General features: G+C 41.9%; 2 protein-coding genes across 5 annotated transcripts in view; one reads left to right on the forward strand and one right to left on the reverse strand.

The window, feature by feature from the left end:
* slc24a1 (solute carrier family 24 member 1) lies at positions 1–6283 on the forward strand. Its single transcript, XM_025056250.1, has 9 exons — positions 1–1179; positions 1937–1996; positions 2222–2330; positions 2903–2983; positions 3112–3252; positions 3285–3544; positions 3620–3709; positions 3894–4060; positions 4150–6283. Exons 1-9 carry the CDS (start codon positions 142–144, stop codon positions 4397–4399), a joined length of 2196 nt encoding a protein of 731 aa, XP_024912018.1. The 5' UTR covers positions 1–141; the 3' UTR covers positions 4400–6283.
* Positions 4971–19671, reverse strand: part of dennd4a (DENN/MADD domain containing 4A) — a 23081-nt gene continuing 8380 nt past the window's right edge. For 2 of the 4 annotated variants that reach the window (XM_008312087.3, XM_008312086.3), the window contains exons 10-30: positions 19344–19519; positions 19012–19112; positions 17834–18052; positions 17050–17195; positions 16543–16563; positions 15095–15228; positions 14459–14591; positions 14104–14310; positions 13859–13987; positions 13620–13764; positions 12766–12888; positions 12429–12539; positions 10525–11330; positions 9944–10160; positions 9380–9471; positions 9116–9291; positions 8355–8730; positions 7644–7752; positions 7258–7420; positions 7093–7157; positions 6349–6485 (exon numbers count right to left, since the gene is read on the reverse strand). In XM_008312087.3, the coding sequence (XP_008310309.1) occupies positions 6349–6485; positions 7093–7157; positions 7258–7420; positions 7644–7752; positions 8355–8730; positions 9116–9291; positions 9380–9471; positions 9944–10160; positions 10525–11330; positions 12429–12539; positions 12766–12888; positions 13620–13764; positions 13859–13987; positions 14104–14310; positions 14459–14591; positions 15095–15228; positions 16543–16563; positions 17050–17195; positions 17834–18052; positions 19012–19112; positions 19344–19519 (3786 nt within the window). Of the gene's footprint in view, positions 6486–7092; positions 7158–7257; positions 7421–7643; positions 7753–8354; positions 8731–9115; positions 9292–9379; positions 9472–9943; positions 10161–10524; positions 11331–12428; positions 12540–12765; positions 12889–13619; positions 13765–13858; positions 13988–14103; positions 14311–14458; positions 14592–15094; positions 15229–16542; positions 16564–17049; positions 17196–17833; positions 18053–19011; positions 19113–19343; positions 19520–19671 lie in introns of all 4 variants that reach the window. The other 2 variants (XM_008312083.3, XM_008312085.2) reach the window with 2 other exon arrangements.

Raw genomic sequence — 19671 nt, forward strand, 5'->3', positions numbered from 1 at the left:
TTGTGGCATGAATCACATCAGCGGAGCTTCAAAATCTGTCACCCCAGTGTTTGCTGAGGGGACAAGAGTGCTCACCAACAAGAGCTCCTTCATTATGCACCTTAAAACTTAGACGGTCGTAAAACACTGCTCTGGACTAAAATGTATTCTACAAGAAGGAAGAGGCTGCAGCTGAGTCGGTTTCTGTTTCTGCTTTCTGGAGTTTTTCTGTGCACCATTTACCAACTGACCATTAGCACCAGACTGTCCAGGACTTATCCACTACCTCAGATTGGAGAGACTTTTGAAGAGGGCTCAACAGAAGGGCTGGATGAAGTCACCATAAAGACAGAAGGGTTAGAAGAACCCCTCACTGCAACTCATGACCCAGAGCCTACAGACCAGACAACACCTACAATAAATGGGGCAAACAAGTATGAAACTACTTCAGATTTGAAGTCATCGACTCCAACTGATGTTCCACAAGTGACGACCACAAACCGGACTTTAGTGTACTGCATCTATGTGGCCCCCGATCCTCCGCTCCCTACTCCAGTTCCGGCTCCTCCTCTCACCACCATCACTCCTGCTTCTCCTGATGAGGCCCCACATGTTAAGGGTGAATACCCTGAGGACATCTTCTCTGTGGAAGACCGCAGACGCGGCTGGGTGATCCTGCACATATTCGGGATGATGTACATGTTTGTGTCACTTGCAATTGTGTGTGATGAGTTCTTTGTTCCTGCGCTGGGGGCAATCACAGAGAAGTTAGGTATCTCTGATGATGTGGCAGGAGCCACCTTCATGGCAGCCGGAGGTTCTGCCCCGGAGCTTTTCACATCCTTGATCGGCGTCTTCATAGCCCACAGCAATGTCGGCATTGGCACAATAGTTGGTTCGGCAGTTTTTAACATTTTGTTTGTGATTGGAATGTGTGCCTTGTTTTCCCGGGAGGTGCTTCATCTGACCTGGTGGCCACTGTTCAGGGATGTATCGTTCTACATATTTGACCTGATCATGCTCATCATCTTCTTTCTGGACAATGTCATCATGTGGTGGGAGAGCATGATGCTGGTGGCTGGTTACACGCTCTATGTGATATTTATGAAGTTCAACGTGCAGCTCGAGCAGGCCTTTAAAAACCAACTCTACAAACACAGAGACATTGTCAGAATCATTGCTGTGGAGGAGCCTGAAAAGGTAAGCACTATTAGGACAATGTGTCTGGGTTGATTTTTTTTTCCCTTTAATACACATCTTTATTTACATCTAAATTATTTAGAAAATAGATATTGGTAATAACTAGCACAACTAAAAGCTAAAGTGAGCTAAAGTTAATCAGCTACAGTGAATAATCCCAGAGGTTCAGCTCTGTGTACTGTAGCAATCCACAACACATACTCTGTGTAATCCTAATGATCCTGGGTGAACATTTTCACTCTCAGTATAAACATTATTTTTTACACATAGATTATATATAAGATATATATATATAAGACCTTTTTAATAAATCTGCAAAAAGTGATGCTTTGGAAGTAAATCAGGAAACTGTAAACATGAAGGTCGATGGGGAAAACCCTTTGTATTGATCTGAGTCTATGTTTTGTGCCTTTTATCTTATCATTTGAATGTGTTTGTTTAATTTTTATAGCTTTGGGTTTTCTACACACAAAGGGAATTTTCTCCTCAGTTTTTCAGTTTTCCTATTGACTTCTATTGTTATGATGCTGCTACTAAAAGTGAAGCTACACATTTAGGCTATTTGCAACAGTCTACCAGCAGAGGGCTGTGTCCATTAAAAAAAAAAAACCTCCATGTCTTGTATTATGGTGTATTTTGAGTTTTACTGAATCAAATGAGAATGTGGGAAGAACAGAAAAAAATGTGTCCAAAATAATTTTGGTTCTTTCTTAAAAATCACTGGATGATTACTACTCCAAAAAAATGTTGCACACAGACAAATGGGGACGGTGAAGACAGTGTCCCTCCTGCTCCTGAGGACCAGACCCGGTTAAAGGTAATATTATTCTACAGTCTAAACAAATCAATGACAGAGAGAAAGTTTTCATCCACCATTCTTGCAGTCCAACACTGTAGAGTTAACCTCCTTATTACTTATATTGAAATCATCGTGAACTTTCATGTAACCCTTCAAACCCCTAAACAGAACAAAACAAACTGCTCTGCGCCTGTTTCCGTTGGCGGCAGCCATGATACACACTCTCTGTCTGTTTTTCCTCAGTTGAAACCATCTCTACAGAGAGGGGGGAGTTCAGCTTCTTTACACAACAGTACCATGAGGAACACCATCTTCCACCTCATGATTCACACCTTGGACCCTCTTGGAGAAGGTGAATGACAGACGACAGCCCCGTGTGTAATGAATGATCTACAACGATTGTGAAGGGACTAGAAAATGAGATGTGTGGCAGCAGCTCTGTGTTAGGATGAATACTAAGTAGATAAATGTTTCCCCTCGGACTGTACTGTGTTAAAGACTATTAAGGGCATAGAACAATAAATTACATCACAGTTAACAATTACTGAATGAATGAATGAATTGTGCTTTGAAAGCCAGGTTTGAGCAAAGGACCCGAATGCAGGATTTAAAAAACTTAGAGTTAAATCAGGAGATGTTTAGAAACAGAGTTGACATTGCGGTAGTCGTAGTAGGCAGGTTACAAACAAGTGTGGCTCAATAACGAGATTCGGGTGAAACACACAGGTGGAGGACAGGGGTCAGTGGAGGGTCCGACCTTGGAAGACCCGAGAGATGAGACAAATATCTACAAATAAAAAAATATATAAAAGAGGCGTAATGACCGCACCATGCAGTGTTTTCTTACTTTCTTACTTTTACACGCCCACATTTGTTCCTTGTGCGTTCCTTTTAATGATTGCTCTGATTTCTAACCATCCACAGGGAAATTTAAAGATAAGGCACACAGTTTGACTAATGTAGCCAGTCGGAAAGAAAAGAGCAAAACTCAAGAGAAAAATGAAGGTAATGTGAAAGGCTGTAAATGTGGTGCACTGTTCAAATCTTTGTATATATACTGTAGTTCTGTTATATACAGTATACATAGACAATGCTTGGAAAAACCACATTCTATCGGTTGTGTTTTGCAGGAGGTAAAAAGAATGAGCAGACCACGCAGCCAGAGCCTGCGCCAGCTAAAGATACAGAGAAGAAGGAGCAACCAGAGGACATGAGGGTACCCTCCAAACACAGCTTTAGGCACAGTACAGAGCTTAAAAAAAGTCTCTTAATTCTCTACTGTCATTCATCATCGTTTTTTCACAAACACTTCAGGAGAAGGTTCCACCGGATGAGCAGGAGTCGGACGACTCTGAAGATTCGGATAGTGATGACAGTAGCAGTGATGAAGACAGTGATGAGTCCAGTGAGGATGAAGATCCTGATGATGATGACGATGAAGAAGAGCAGGACGATGAGCCTCTGTCTTTGGAATGGCCGGACACGTGGCAGAAACAAACCACCTTCCTCTTCTTACTGCCTATAGTTTTCCCCTTGTGGCTCACTCTCCCTGATGTTCGGAACCAGGTGAGCACAGTCTGATGTCAGCAGCTTTCTACACAACTGAGCTAAAGGTTAATCTTTAAACCATTTCCCAAACAGAAATTCAGAAAATTCTTTGTGGTCACATTTCTGGGCTCGATTCTGTGGATTGCAATTTTCTCCTACCTCATGGTGTGGTGGGCTCATCAGGTAAGTTAGACAATCAAATTTGATTGTTTTTTATTTTTAGAAAAATGCTGATAGTGTGCTTAATAACAGATACAAATTCAACAAGGTCAAATCTTCAAACCTTCTACCAACCCTATAATTGTATAAATAATGTAAAAAAAACAAAAAACAAAAAACTGTGTAAAAACCTGGTGTTCTCTTGTAGGTGGGGGAAACCATCGGCATCTCAGAGGAGATAATGGGCCTCACCATCCTGGCTGCAGGCACGTCCATTCCTGATCTTATAACCAGTGTGATTGTGGCACGAAAAGGCCTGGGAGACATGGCCGTATCCAGCTCTGTGGGCAGCAACATCTTTGACATCACTGTGGGGTGAGCTGTCAAAGATGAAGAAAATGTTCCTAACTGCTTCATATTTTGAGCCCACTCTGTCTGATTAACTCTGTCACTTTGCTTCACAGTCTGCCGGTGCCGTGGCTCCTGTACTCGGTTGGCCACGGTTTTGCTCCAGTGGCCGTCAGCAGCAACGGACTGTTCTGTGCCATCGTGCTCCTCTTCCTAATGCTCCTCTTTGTCATCATCTCTATTGCAACCTGTAAGTGGAAGATGAACAAGGTGCTGGGTTCCACCATGTTTCTCCTCTACTTCATCTTCCTGGTGCTGAGTGTGATGCTGGAGGATCGGATCATCATCTGCCCAGTGTCCATCTGAACTGAGGCCCTCAGGAACTCTGACCGATACCCATGTATGTCACTCTGTGTACTGTAATCATGTGTACTGGGAGCGTCTGGATCATTTATCCTGATTTTCTGGGTTATGTTCCATATTTACTTTTAGCAATTAAAGGCAGCAATAACTGTTTTTATAACAGCAGTAAATGATAAACCGATTCTATTTTAGTACAAAATGTAAATGAACAACAATGTTCAGGAAAAAAAGGCTTCAAAGGATATAATTAAAGCTGAGGGTTAGCTGTAATTAACACATTGTAAAAGGAAGTCAGGAGTGGCAGAGAAGTATGTGAGGGTGGAGCAGGACACTGAGATGGAATGACAAGTGGGTTCAAGTTAAGAGTGGGGTTACCTCTCTCCGTTTGCTAGAGTGATTGACAGGTTGACAGATGACATCAGACAGGAGACTCCATGGTCACGATGTTTGCAGATGACATTGTTCCAACACATCTGTGGTGAAAGTAGGGAGTAAGTGGGAAGGGAGGACACATATCACATATTTTTTTCCAAATAGGAAAAAAAGAAACAAAAATATAACTTCCATCATAACATCCACAGAATAAATGTTTATTAATACATGAAAGCAACGTACAGATCCAGCCAGGGAACGTTGTTTCCTGTTTTGATTAAAAAAAACCCAAACAAACATACAAATTAGTATCTGTGATACGAGGGATAAATACATAGATACTGTGTAAACAACGTGTAGTATTTTTGGTCTTCAGTGCTTTAAGTACAACTTACAAGGTGATATATGTATAAATATTCTGTGTAACCAGTGTTATTTTCATATATATTATTTATTCCAGCATTTTAATCATATTATTAGTCATAATGACGTTTAGGTTCAGCATGTGCACGTTGACCACGTGCAGAGGCAGGATTAGTCAGTTAAACTGAGGGATGTGGGAGAAAAATGACACGGTAATTTAACACTGAAAGAGTTGAGGGTCAAAGTTGTGACCTTTGCAGCCTAAACAGTAATTCTAAGGTCAAAGCACTTGCACTGCCATCTGTTAGAACAGTCTCTTTTATAAGTGATAAAAACTGACCAATAAAAGTGCACAATTGTCCAAACATTGATGAATGATAAACACGTGTGACACGAGAAAGAAATCACCTGTACACCAATGTTCAACGATGTCATTACAGCAATCTTTCTCATCGAAAAGACCTGTTGTTAAAATGAACATGACACTTTCACGTTCTAAATATTTACATAACTCATAGTGTGATTGTACTGCGGTCAAGGAAACATTTCCTTCATGGTCCCATTTAACACATTGGTTATTCACTCACTACTCTAAAAAAGATATATTTCATTAAATGACAAATAAATAACAGACATGTTGTCCCTTTTTGGATTCAATGTTGTACAAAATGATACAAAAAAATAAATGTTCATATAGTTTACATTAATTGAGAACTTTCTTTTTTGATTAAGAAATGACGTTATATGTAAATGTGTGTATTTAGGTGTGTGGAGAAGCCGGTGCTCAGTTAATGGGTTTAACTGTGTCAGACTGAATTCAGTGGAACACTGTATTAGGTAAAGTCTCACACTGCTATGAGCTGATTCGGTCAAAGTGCTTCGTAGAAAAGAAAATGTCAGGTACAGGTAACAACAGTCTAAACACTAAGGTAATTTTTTTTAAAGAATTTTAACAGAATGTACAAATATATATAGAAATATTACAGATTTGTATTTTTAATGTAGAAATGTTCGATTACTGTTTTTGGTGAAAATACAGCAAAGCTTTACAAAGTACCCCTGTGGCAGTTGTTGTACAATTATTGTCTTTTTTTTTATATAACTTGTGCTTCTCCATAAGCTCAGACAGGTGAGCTATAAAAGTCCATAAAAGTAAAGACCTAAAAATCAGCAGCAGTGATCAAAATGTCAAAGTCAAAATAATAAAGAGAAATGGTTCACAGACTGGGTTCCTTAAAAGTCCTCCTGCATTCCATGACCCCTGGTCCGGGGGGCCTGTCACAGTTGTGTGTCAGTTTGACTAAGTTGGGTGTGAGTCGATCGTAAGCCAGCTTGTACTCCCGATCAAAAGCATCTGCAGATAAAGAGAGTGGTGAGAAATTTAAGTTTTGATAAGTGAAAAGTCCAACATTTTCCCCAAAAGTTGTCCAACTTCACATGGAAAAACAAAGACGGACAGTTTACTGACCCAGTCGTGAGGTTCACCAATACCAGTATCGGTCTGTGTTTTCAACTGAAATGTGCTTTGATGTAAAGTTCTCTGGCTGTGTTAACTATACAGAGAGTTTTTTTAATATCCTTAGTTTAATGATTTATTGTCCATTGTGACCACAGTATCAGTCTGAAGACGTTTTGTTTAATTCAGAAATATTTACTTCCTTTTGGCTTGAAATATAACATCTGTTAGAGAGAAGAAAATAAGAAAATCAAATAAAAAAACATGCTGCTCACTGTCGTCACTGTGGTTTGGGTTCAGCTCATACCTACACACTGCACATCACCCCACTACACACAGAGTGAGGCTGCCTACACATCACTGCCATATATATATATATATATATATATATATATAAAAACGTACTTGTTCTTGTGGAGAATCATAATCACAAAAAGTTTTCTTTTTGCCCCGTGGTAATGTTGTGATAGAGTCATTGGAAGAACAGACAAGCTCTGCAACTTACTTATGTTAATGTTGGTTTTCCCCAGTGCCACCAGTGTGAGGAACAGCAAATCTCTATAGAGACTCCTTTATTGGAAAAGAAAAGAAAGCAGCTGTCATTAAACCATTTCTCTGACATGTTTTTCACTCAGTGATTCTACGAGGAGTGTTGTTTTTATTTCCTTACCTCTGTCTTTTGAAGCCCAGCTCTGGTCCCAGCAGCTGGATGATCTGGCTCATGGGCTGATAGACATCACTCTTCTTAATGCTCCTCACAAAGCCCTGAAGGAGCTCCACAGTAAAGAGCTGTCCTTCCTCACACAGCCCGGAGCGAATCAGGGAGTTGGCACCTGCCCACACAGATAAAATATACACTCATCAAAGGCTTGTTCGTCTCTGTTCTTCATTAACTGTGGAAATGTAGATGGAATTATGCACGAGGTCCCTGTTTAATTCATATGAACTACTCAATTTGCATAGGAACGTCTGACCTTGATTATTCACAGCAGTGCCGTGAGAAGTTACTTCAGTGGTAAGTCTTTGACTTTTGAACCAGACGGTGAAGTGACTTACAATGTGCGTTCCACAGGACGTAGCAGGGTTGAACTTTGTCTTGATGAAGCCTCAGGTTGTCCCACATTATCCTTACGAGCACCTGTTTACTGTCCTCTGACGAAACGCTCTGGGGGAGGAGAAAACGTTCAAAATTTACAACATACAACAAAAGCCATAATTTGTAGAGTTCGAACTTAAATCAGTTCAAGTTGTATTTTAATTCCAACTTAAAGGCTGCAAAACGGGATGGCACGTGACAGAAACAAACACAGATAACCCAGTGATTCAGCCATTTCATATTCAAAGGGTTTTTGTTTTTGCACTTCGTATTTGTTTTCATGATCATGATCTTTTCATTTGTCATATTTAATTATCAATGACTGGTCATGAAAATATTGTCTTATGTAACTGGTTGTGGCACAAAATAGAGTGCCAGGGACCCCAGCTTTATAGCGCCCTCTGCAGGGACCCTGTACATTCCCTGTAGACTTAGACTTTCTTTATTGTCATTGCACAGAAACACAAAACCCAGTGAGTATGGCAACGATATGTCGTTGCTTAGCAACCGGAGTACACAGTAGGCCATTGTAATTACTTGTGGTATGTCTATATACATATGCATTTGTGTACTGCAAAACACAAATTGCACTACATATGAACTAGTGGTATATATATATAAACCGAATAAACTGTGTTGATTACGCAGTGATATATGTATGACATATTTACCTGCTCCTTTCTGCTCCAGTGCTGAGAGGCCAGAATGAGACCAGGCAGGTTACTTGGCAGATCCAGTCTACGGAAATACCACACGAGGTTCCAGAAGACGATAGGGTGTTGGTCGACAACAGTGGCAGAGGACAGGGCCTGGTCTCCCTCATTCACCAGCAGGCTCTCCAGCTCCTTCCACAGAACCAGAGGACTCAGGTATGGCACCGTCACCGGAGCAGAGGAGGAGGAGTTTCCTGCAGTCCCACTGACCTCCTGCCTCTGTGGGACAGCTGTGGATGAAGGAGCGGCACAGTCTTTGGGAGATGCTTTAATCTCACTGTTAAGTGAGTCAGAAACGTCCTCCTCTGGAACAGCCTTGCTCTCCTGAGGAGACCTGGAGGAAGAAACAGACTTATCTTGAAATAGATCGCAGGGGTAAAAGAGTTTTTTGTCAGAGTGTGCAGAAACATCCGAGGCATTACTGCCAGAAACTGGGTCTGGACAAAGAAGAGGGTTGCAGATGTTGATGAAGAATTGGAGTTCTCTAACATCCTACCTACCGTTCTACAGCTGCTCGTTGTAAATATTTTAGTTTGGGTGTTTATCAAACATCGTGGATGTGATCGGTTTGTCTTTACAGGTAAAGTAGTAAAACTGTGGCAGTAAAATATGTGACATACTCCAAATCTGAGCTGCACAGACTCTGTCCCTCTTCACGATAAAAACATTTAGGCACCAAATAGGCAACATATTGTGGTGGATGTAAGAAAGGTTCGTACCTGCACGGTGGTCTAAGGTCTTTAATTTCCACATTGAGAAAAGGCAGAAAGGCTGTACCACAGAAAGGACAAGTGCTGTTGAGGTTGGAGTCGTTGGCTGTCCAGCCAGCCATGATCTCCTCATCATACACCAGAGAGTCGCAGGTCTTACACAGAGAACAACTGGAAATCTGAACCTACAAGAAAAAGGAAAAAAAAAAATCAGAAGAAGCACAACAGTTGATCACGACTCAGTAGATTTACCGGGTGTCGTGACCACCTTACCTCCAGGGTGTAACTGGGGCTGGGTTGGAAGCGGCCGGTGTCGGGGGAGGCATCTGAAGTGTGAGGAGATTTGCAGGAAATTGCCAAACCACCTACAGATGGTGAAGGATTCATTTATTAGAGACAGGTCCAAGTTTTGACGTGGTCTTTACAGAGCATTCATATGAGACGTGGACAGAAGAAAATGAACACAACAAGTGTTTCAGCAGTGGGAGATCAATGACTTCAGGGAATTGTGTCTCACACCTATTCCTCTGAAAGAACAGTTTATGTGTTCTTGAGTAGAACAGTGTCTGTGGCTCAGTGTAGAAAAACTACACCAGTAGGAAGAAGCTTCGATCCCTGCTGGCCTACTTTCAGCTGAAGCAACATCTAAGTCTCTCCATCACTCAGTGTAAATTTAGACTCTGTAGGCGTGTTTGTGGGAACAACAACTAAATGTAACAAATGTGTCTGTGCACAACAGAAGACAACTACTGTAAACAACAAACTACTTTTTGTCAATGTGCTGCAAAAAAAAATAAAAAAAATAGTGGTAATCAAAGTGCAGGACGCTGAACCTACCAGAGAAGGAGTTGTGCCTGAAGACTCTGTTGGGTGTGACTGGGCTGCCTGCATTAGCATGGCCTACAACAGGGCTCCTCCTGAGTCGCGTCATGTTACCATGCTGAGGAGAAGTGAAGCCATCTGGGTCCAGACCAGAGTCGGCATCGAAGAACCAGGAGCAGTCTGTTTCAGCAGAGGTCAGTGACGACACACTGATCCGGTCACAGTTTACATCCTGACAGAGAGGAGGAGAGAAAAATATCACACATTACAATTAGGTCACTGTCACTGATACTTCTGTAGATTGGGTTTCAATAAATATATAGTGAAATGAGAGGCAGTGTTATATAAGTGAAACACCTGTGTGGGTAACACACAGCACAGCAGGTGTTTTCAGGTTGGTTTTCTACTTATTCTTCTCATGACTGTTTTCTAATTCAAACCAATGTAAACGAATGTTTCTGTTTCACAAAAACTGACACTGTTTCCACATTGGATGGCTACATTAACAAGACCCTAACTAACTAGCCATAGTTCCAATCACTTTCAGTAATTAGCAGATGTGTCTTCATGTAAAAAAAAGTGTGTTGACTTCTGACCTGTGTCAATGATGTCTGCGAGGACAGGCGTGAGTAAAGTCGACTGGCCTTCTCGGCCACGCCCTTCCCTGCTGATATGACGCTGCTCTTGAATATGTCCAGTGTTGGTGTGAAGAGAGAGTCCATGGAAAATGATGAGTTGGAGGGTGTAGGCGACGAAGGTGACACAAACGACGAGGGCCTCTCTCTGTCCTTAATACAGGCGCCCAGAGGAAGTGACATCGACGACCTTAGTTTTTCTTGAGATTTGAGGGGCAGTGAGATCTGTGTGTTGGTGCGTTGGAGGGGCGTGGGTCGGTGAGAGGACTGAGGGGATGAGGAGGATTGAAACAAGGGGCTGCAGGGCTCCTGCACGTCTGCAGGTGAGTGTCTGTTCAGAGGACTGCTGCGGTTGTTCATGTACGTCTCTATCTCCGTGGCAAGGTTACGGGGAGTTGTTGGAGTGCTGCACTTTTCCTCCTCACACTCCGGCAAACTATCCGACGCCATTAGCGACAGTGGATCGAATCCCATCTCTACGCCTGTTCTCTTCACAGTCACAGCAACACCGGGCGACTCCACAGCGTTGCTGCAGCTCCTGCTCCTCTCCACCACAGGCTTCTCTGTTTCTGCCTCCTCTTCTTTCACACCACGCAGCCTATCAGCAGTGAGGTGAAGCTGCTTTACTGAGCCCACATGAGGCACTGGGAACCTCAGCGTTTCCAATCCGCCGGATAAGTCTAGAGATTTTGGCCTCTCAGTTTTTGGAAGGGCTCCAGACAGAATGGTGTTGCCAGATGGAATGTTAACAAGCCTGCAGCCACTGCCTGTGACAGGAGAGGAACGACAACACATTCATCTCTGACTCTGTAAGGCTGAACATTTGTTTATAGCGACCCGAACAGCTACAGGCAAAAGGCCTTTTTTAATAAAGTCTGATGACTTATTTGAACATTTGACAGAGGGAGATGTTCTGCTGGTCCGTACTTCAACCTCAGCTGTTGGAGATTTAAATGAGGTTAAACCTCTTAAAACATGACCTCATTTACATAAGAAATACATGTCTAAGACACTGGCCTGCAGAGGGTGCTATGAATGCAGTTTGGATACCCTGTTCCTTAAGGTAGTGTGAGAAAATTACATGTTTTAGAAATCAAACTCATTTGCTTTTAAAAGATTTACCACCCGAATTGATAATAAAATGTATTTTTGGACACTGGTCCACATCATTACTTTAATGCCCTCACTTCCAACATGTCTGAGGAATCCATTAATCCCAGCAGACATTAGTTTGTTTGCTATGGTGAGTGATGCGAAAAAAGTTTACCTGCAAATAATTTTCATTACTGGTATAATGTTTTCAACGTATTCTCTCCTCAAAACATAAATTGCTCTCCCTGACAGAACGACTTCACTGACATTTATAACCTGCAATAATCTCCTCTGAGCTGCCTGTAAAATTAATGGCTGCAGCTTGTGTACCAGACGTACTGTTAAGTAATGTATAATATTATGGTGCAGAAACTTATGCATTTTAATTTTAAAAAACAAATATCCCTAGAGCAAGTGGCCCCTGGGCCGGGAGTTCAGGATCACTGGTTTAAAACATTTCTTTCACTGTAATGACTAACATATACAGACAAAAAAAAGAGAGAAAGATTACATAGTTTTGTGCAGCACATTATAAACCAAATGTACACAATCTCCCGCTTATGTAACACAATCATGCATCCTCAGAAACTGTCTCTCAACAACATTTATCAGCAGATGGATGGGTACAAGAGCCATCACACCCACACAGTGATTTGACGGCTCAGCTTTTACAGGGAGGGGGAGTTCATTATGCTGACATTCAGCAGTGATTCACTTCTGCAGAAATGGTCAGTCTGTGGAGTGTCGCAGACAAATGAAAACATTAAACTCACCGGACTGATTGACTCCCTTGTCTTCCAGCAGGGGTGTGCTGTCAGTCGGCCGGACGCAGAGTCTCTCCTCCTCCTTAGACAGTGAATCATAGCCCTGGTCTGACTGGCCACCTGAAATATGACAAGAGAAAAAAGCATTTTCTTATGTGTTCATCTCATGATCAACAAAAAGGCAACGAACTCAAAGTAACATTATAAAAAAAAATATTGATGATGATCATATTGTGAAGATGCTTAACAAAAGAGAGGCAAAAAAGGCAACATCCATGTGTGTAGAAGGCTGAAGTTAGAGCTGAGAAAACAGGAGAGACCAGGAGAAAGAGTCACGACTTCATACCTGTACTGAACCCATCATCGCTCGAGTCCATTTTGGTGAAGTCTGTGTCGATGGACGTCCGCTCAGCAGAGTCGTTGGCACTGTCCAAGCTGCCGTGGCTGACCGTGTCGAGGTCACTGCCATCTGAGGAGGAGAAAACACAAGAGGAGAACAGGAGGTTAAAAGGAATCCCAGAGATATTTTCGTGTGAAAATAACAGCAGCTTTGTATAAAATGTCAATGCTTTTAATTGTTATATTATCTTTTTTGTGTGGAGAATGAAAGGCTTTCGTCACTCCATTCATAACTGTCACCAGTACGGAACATTTCACAATGCAAAAGTCAGAGGATGTGTTCAATGAATCACATCCCATTTACGTGCTGACGCCCGCACACAAACACTCTGTACGCACAAAAACACACGCATGCAGTACAGTGAAAAAGCCTATTGATTAAAGTCCTTCAGGTTATTATGCTAATGAGTCCCAGGGCTGTGGTGGGAATCAGGGCAGGACATTAAAAACCTGTGTTCTGAGGAAAAAACCTTCACTCTGTTCTAATTAACTACATTACAGGAATGTGGCTCAGAAAGAAGGAGGCTTGATTTGACCTCATTATCAGACCTTGCCTTGAGGACACGAAAGCTCTTTTTAAATTACACCACACAACATGTGATTACATTTCTCAAGATGTGTAAAATTATGAAGTAATTTTCTGTATATGTCAACAATCTTAACTAGAGGCAACATTGTAAAACATCTTTTTTGTTTTACCATCTATTATTAAGAGTATTACATGACATATGGACAAATGAGGTTGTAGTACAAGTCTTCCTCAGAAGTGTACCGTCCGGTCCAGGTCACTATTCGTCTCACCTGAAAGCTGCGGGTCTCTGTGAGATGTTGGTTGCTTTCTTCCTGCTTGCTTGAAGCGCAGCACACCCAGGACCACGTTTCTCAGCTTCCCCCACAGGAAGTGGCCCCCTCTGGTGGTGGACGGCCAGGTGCTCTCCAACACGGCCTGCAGAGAGAATGGGGAGTGTTCAATGGCACCGTACCAAGAAAGGACATTGTTTTCTTCTTGGACAGATTTAGTGTTTCTCAAGGGCACACACCTTGTTGTAATAACCATAAGTGATGGCATTGGGCTGGACCCCAGCCTTTTTCATCTCAAACAGGACCCTAACAGCCAGGACGGGCTGGCTGTACTGACCACATAACTGCAGCAGCACACGGTAACACACCTGGAACAGAATGAAAGAGACTTTAACACTAACACATTTATCCTTAAATGAAAAAAAAAACATGACTGGATATTAAAGGTTTACTGTATTCCTGTGTTTTTGTTCCAGATCTCTACCTCATCAGGAGCCTGCAACTTGTTGTCCTGCATCTTCCTTAGGACATCGTAGGCTGTCCGCAGGGCTCGCACCTTCGAGTGTGAGGTGCTCACTAATCCAGGCAAGCAGATGAACCACAGGCCATAGCAGTGTCGCAGGAGACACTTGGACCACATCTGAGGCATGGAGGAGTAGGTTTTGGCCATGCGTTGAGCTGACTTGATCTCCTGAAATACAAAAGTAGGAATCTTTGTAAGCCTAATTGCATTTTAAATTCAGTAGAATTTAATGCAGTCACAGTAAAACTACTAAGAGAAAAAGTTTAGTAAAGGAATGTCTCGTGTCTCCTATCAAAATACTGCTTATACATCTGACCTGCTTGGAGCGTCTGAAGATGGCTGTGGGGCTGGCTGGACTGCTGTGGCGTGAGACCATGTTGGCCGATGGAGGACCTTGTCCCTCCAGAGGCTCCAGCAGCTCAGCATCAAGTACTGGAAACCAGGAGTAGCTGCAAAGAGGCATCGAATATGCTTTCATGCTGTACATGATCACGTAAACTAAAACAGAACATGACATGAACCATGTTGGCCAAGTGTTATGTGTCTCTTGAGATCCTGTCAAAAGTAGACCAAGGAGAATAGTATAACAGCATAAACACAGATGCCTGCCAGCAGTTGGTCATACGTCCACAGATCTGCAGGTTCACTGTAGACGTGGTCTTTTAGATCGTGTGTTTAAACTGGAGCTGCACCAATTTTGCACTACCACAACAAAATGATTATTACAACTAACTTTATAACCAAAAATAACAAACATTTGGCAACATAGTTATTTATTCTTAATTAATTTATTTTAATAATCTTACGTTAGTTATCTAAACTAAATTAAATAAATGTATTTTCACCTGACCTGATGATTTCATTACTAATCACACACCTGTATTGTGCAGCACCTCTACATACTGTGATCAGTTTTGTAGAAAGGAATGAGTCGATGAGTGCAGTGTGGTACCTGTAACACAGAGGATGCTCCTCGCCTTCTGGTAGTGGAGGCAGCTCTGGAGGATTGATGTAGACCGTGTGCTCACTGCGGTGGGATTCATCCAGTTCAATCAGTCTGGTTTCCTCCTGCCGCTCGCTGTCCGTCTGGTTTGAAAAAAAAACAACACAATTTTGTTTTGTTTTTTCCTCCATTTTTGTATTTTGGAGTAAGTAAGTATTTAGTGGCATCTGCCACTGTGTTAGCCCTGGGATCAGGTCATAAAATATCACTGAGGACACTCACATGTCAGTGGATAAGCTACGCACACCCAGAAATATCTCCTGTGTCTTTAGTACATTGATCACGAGTGACGCATCAAGGCTAGTTCTTGTATCCATGAGTCTCTAAAACTAATTAACTCCTGGCCACAGTGACTTGGACAGAACACCATGTCATTCCATAGGGACAGGAAATCACTTTTCTGCCATGGCAGCCAGCGCTGCTTATTACTTAGCCACCAATAATTCATTTAACCAAAAGATAACTAACGACTGCCTTCAATCCTGTGCATTCCCATGAGATGAAAACAGCCTTGAACATGAACGGAGGGGAGAAAAAGCGTATTTATTTATATGGCAAAATCAGCCGTGAGCAGCTCTCTGTGATGGTAAAACCTGGCTGATCTGATTTGATTAGAAGCTAATCTTAGACCTGAGCTTCACAAAAGCATTAATACTGTGGCTGCAGCTGAGCAGCTCCACAGAGAAACTGGCTCCACTCAGTTGAGAGTGTGATTCAGTCGCTGACCTGTTCTTTTTCCTCGCCTGACTGTGATTTCACTCAGTGCTTCTCTGCTTGTTGCCCTTCCTCTTAGACCCCAAAAATCTTTCTCAATCACACACTTGTTGTCGACCTCAGCAGCGGTGACGCTCAATGAAGCAGTACTTCCACTTCTCAAAAATAAACCGCAACCGCCATTCATACAGGAGCTCACAACATCTATGCCGGATATACATGTGACTCCTGGATTGCACAAATGTTCAGAGAGGATTTTTTTTTCTTCACAGAGGAGGATGTTTTGTCTTTTGCGAGTTTATGCAAAACACGTGTTGAACAGATGTGTTATTAAATGCTGTCAAATCCCTGAAGGTCAGCTTTAACTGAGGATGTTTCCCAATATTCTAAATTCTCTGCATATCCTCACTCCACTGAGTCCACCATGGCTGAACTGCTCATCAACACATTGAAATATTATACTGCGCAGATACACATAGATGCCCAATGCACCTCCTCCTCTCCCTCCACTTTAAACCAACCGGCCTCTGATGTATTAATAATGACTACACACATACATTAACCTTATCTGCAGAGTTAGGCTCCGTGGACAGGGCAATTAGTAAGATTACAATTCATGCCAAACGCACAGAAAAAGAAAAGACAGTGTAGAAAGAACAAGAGAGCAGGCTCCACTAACTTACCTTTCCTCCATTAGAGAAAAGCTAGCAGAGAAGATGGCAGGGAAACAAGCGTAGGGAAGAAGACAGAGAAGATGATGATGATCAAAAAGGAAGAATTTAAGTAAGAAAAAAAAAACAGTTAAAAGCACAGTACGTTATAAAAACATGTTTTAGAGCAGGCTAATTCAATGCTCTTTGGCTACAAACTGATAACAGTACATTAAAAAAAATCGGTACAATCCTGTTTATACTAACATGGGCTTTTAGACTGATGATGTAAAACAAAATAAAATGTCCTCAACCAAAATGTCACAACTTCCCTGCCGATTCCCCAAAGGTCGCTGACCTTCTTTTGAAGACCCCTGCTCTAGAAGGTAGCTATCCTGATTGATTTTTATCATCAGTTACTGTGAGCTACAACAGCATGTCGTTGACACTGTGGGTTCATACGCAGTACCATAATCTGAAGTCCCAAGTTCACAGTCTCGCGCAGAGAAATTCACTGCCGAAGACGATTTGTGTCCTCACCTTATCGACACACTCATCAAAGAAAGCCAGGCTAGCGTCTTTGTCACTGACGAAGGAGCACTCCTCTATGAAACGGCTGAACATCTGAGTCTTCATCATGAGGGAGTAAAACCTCTGATGGGAGCGCTCTCTGCTCTTCAGGAAGCCTACGACACATACGATATGATTGTAAATATTTCATTTCACATACCATTAGAACAATACTTCATCGTACATGGTCTGGATTAAGACACAGGAAATTAATTCTGTACTGTGACGCAAGATGCTCTCTATCTGTGCTCTGCTCACTGTCACTGTAAGAGTGGGCAGATTTATGGAGACACTGAGCCGTTTGTTTTGGCTGTTTGTCCAGCACAGCATCTCAGCCAATTTCCTGCTCAGGATTGAGCTAACAAACCCGAGTCATCATGACAGTGATGATCGAACACCATTCGTGATTTATTACAATAAACAAGAAAAGTAGTTTCTCAGCAAACATACCCTTACATACAGACCGAGGTATATATAACACCTCTGTTTCTCATCGTTTGTTCACTGTTTGTTTTTAAAAGTATACCATATGTTATTCTAGACTTTAATTATAATCTTATTTGACAATCAGTCAAATTCTGCATATATGTAAATGTACTTGGTAACATGATTCTGATAACACTAAGGAAAAGGTTGTAAATGTTGAGGCTCAAAATGATTTATGGCCCTGTTCTGCTCTGGAGCCAGTGGTTGGGACCCTCTGGAATACACACACCAAAGATACCATTCTACAGTAGGTAACAGGTTCAGTCACCTTGGAGGTCAAATAATGAGCTAGCATCTGTGGTCTTCTCAGAGGGTGCCTGCGTGATGGGCAGCAGGAAGGAGCGGTAGCCTCGTAGGATGGCCGCCATGAACCTCAGGAAGGCCTCCTGAATTTCCAGCTCCAGAGTTTGGAGACTTTTTCCTCCATCAAGCTCTCGGTCGGTCACCATTTGCTCCATCTGGACATCTTCGCGGTTCACCTGACCGCCTGAGAGAAGAACAGAAACATTTCTGTTTGTTCCTGGGAAGTACAATGTCATGCTTTTTCCCCGAGGAGAGTGAATCCATCCGAGGGTCCAGTGCACATTAGTTATACTTTTACTTAACAATTATATATTTTTATATTTTTTTGTAAAGGCAATGTAATTAAATTCAAGCCTCTAATCGTGAAGAAAAAAAATAAGAATATTTCACTTATTTTGCCTATAAAAAAATAAGAATATTTCACTTATTTTTAGTCGAAAACAATACAACAATTAGCTTCAGATTCCTTTTCTACTAAATGGTTTTTAAAGACATAATCAACACTAAATTGTGCAGCGAATACTTCAGACATAGAGGAAAATTAAAACTCAAGTCTTGTATGAATCATTCATTCTTATTTTCGTTAATCAAGCGCCATCAGAATAAAGCTCTAATTCACATATAATTGAATGTGACAAAACTAAAAAAAAAACAAAAAACACCTAATGTGACCTATTGAAAAATGTGCATACAGTTTTACACAGAGTCTAAGTATGTGATATTATTATTAATTTACATTTAGCCGTACATGATGCAGTATTGCTTTGGTAATTAGACTAAAGCACTGAGTAACCAAGGCTGCTGCTTGTTGTGGTTATTCACCCGTGTCATTGTATTTACAGGGTCGTGAAAACACGGGTTCTGTGTGTTAGCTGGTGATTAATAAAATGTCAGCATATGTTTATTGGAGGAGTGTGTATTACACAGAGTAACAGTAGTGGCTTCCACTGAGATTAAATTACACTTCATCCTCTGTATCTCATGGGAAGCACTTAACATTAAGTTGTTTTTCAAACCCACGTTAGCATAATGGCTCTGCCGGTAAACCGGTGGTTTGTGCTGACTCAGGAGATTGGGGGAGCTGACCTAAAGAAATCATAGACGCATGCAGGTGTAAAAATAACGGCGTACGACAGGACTCACCCTCGAGGAGCTGCTGACAGATCTTACTCAGGGAATTTAGGAGACATTTGCAAGCTCGTCTGGGCAGAATTTTCCACGTTAGAGCCTTCTTGTCGTCTTTCCTGAAAGCACACCATATGGTTTTCATTGTATAGGAGGAGAGTAGAGAAACATTGGGAAAAAAGGATACAATTACAAAACAGCATTTGATTTATGGGTTAGGGAGGAGCAGCCTTAATGTACAGCTAGTATACTTCACATTCTTACATAAGAGGACTTCTCACTGATAACACTCTACTCATGTGTTCGCAGCAGAACAGAACAATAGTAAACGGTGGTGATGGGTCACTTACTGAGAGATAGTGTTGGTGTCCAGATCTACACAAGTGATGTCAGACGGGGGCACATAAAGGTCAAAGTACCGAGAGTCCATGCCCACGATGAAAGGACAGGGTGCACTGAGCACATCGGCCAGAGCCAGAGGACACAGAGGAATGTAAGGGCACGGCCAGTGGAAGGGGAAGATCATCTGCAAAGAGTCAAGACATTTATCGTTACACTGGATCTAAACAACTGGGTAGCAGTCTCTAGGTGCACTCGCTTTTCTACATTTATGCCTTCGACCCATCTGGGGGCGAGCCATCAAGAAAAAGAAAATTAAATTAAAAACATTTTCTAATT

This window comes from Cynoglossus semilaevis, chromosome 6 (genome assembly GCF_000523025.1).
Source record: "Cynoglossus semilaevis isolate Cse_v1.0 chromosome 6, Cse_v1.0, whole genome shotgun sequence".
In the NCBI taxonomy this organism is placed as follows: Eukaryota; Metazoa; Chordata; class Actinopteri; order Pleuronectiformes; family Cynoglossidae; genus Cynoglossus; species Cynoglossus semilaevis.

What these genes read in the sequence shown, in the direction of transcription:
- slc24a1 (XM_025056250.1), top strand. Translation starts at nt 142, where the DNA reads ATGTATTCTACAAGAAGGAAGAGGCTGCAGCTGAGTCGGTTTCTGTTT. An exon ending in AGGACCAGACCCGGTTAAAG is followed by an intron (nt 1,997 to 2,221) that starts GTAATATTATTC and finishes GTTTTTCCTCAG; the next exon opens with TTGAAACCATCTCTACAGAG. An exon ending in TCCCTGATGTTCGGAACCAG is followed by an intron (nt 3,545 to 3,619) that starts GTGAGCACAGTC and finishes TTTCCCAAACAG; the next exon opens with AAATTCAGAAAATTCTTTGT.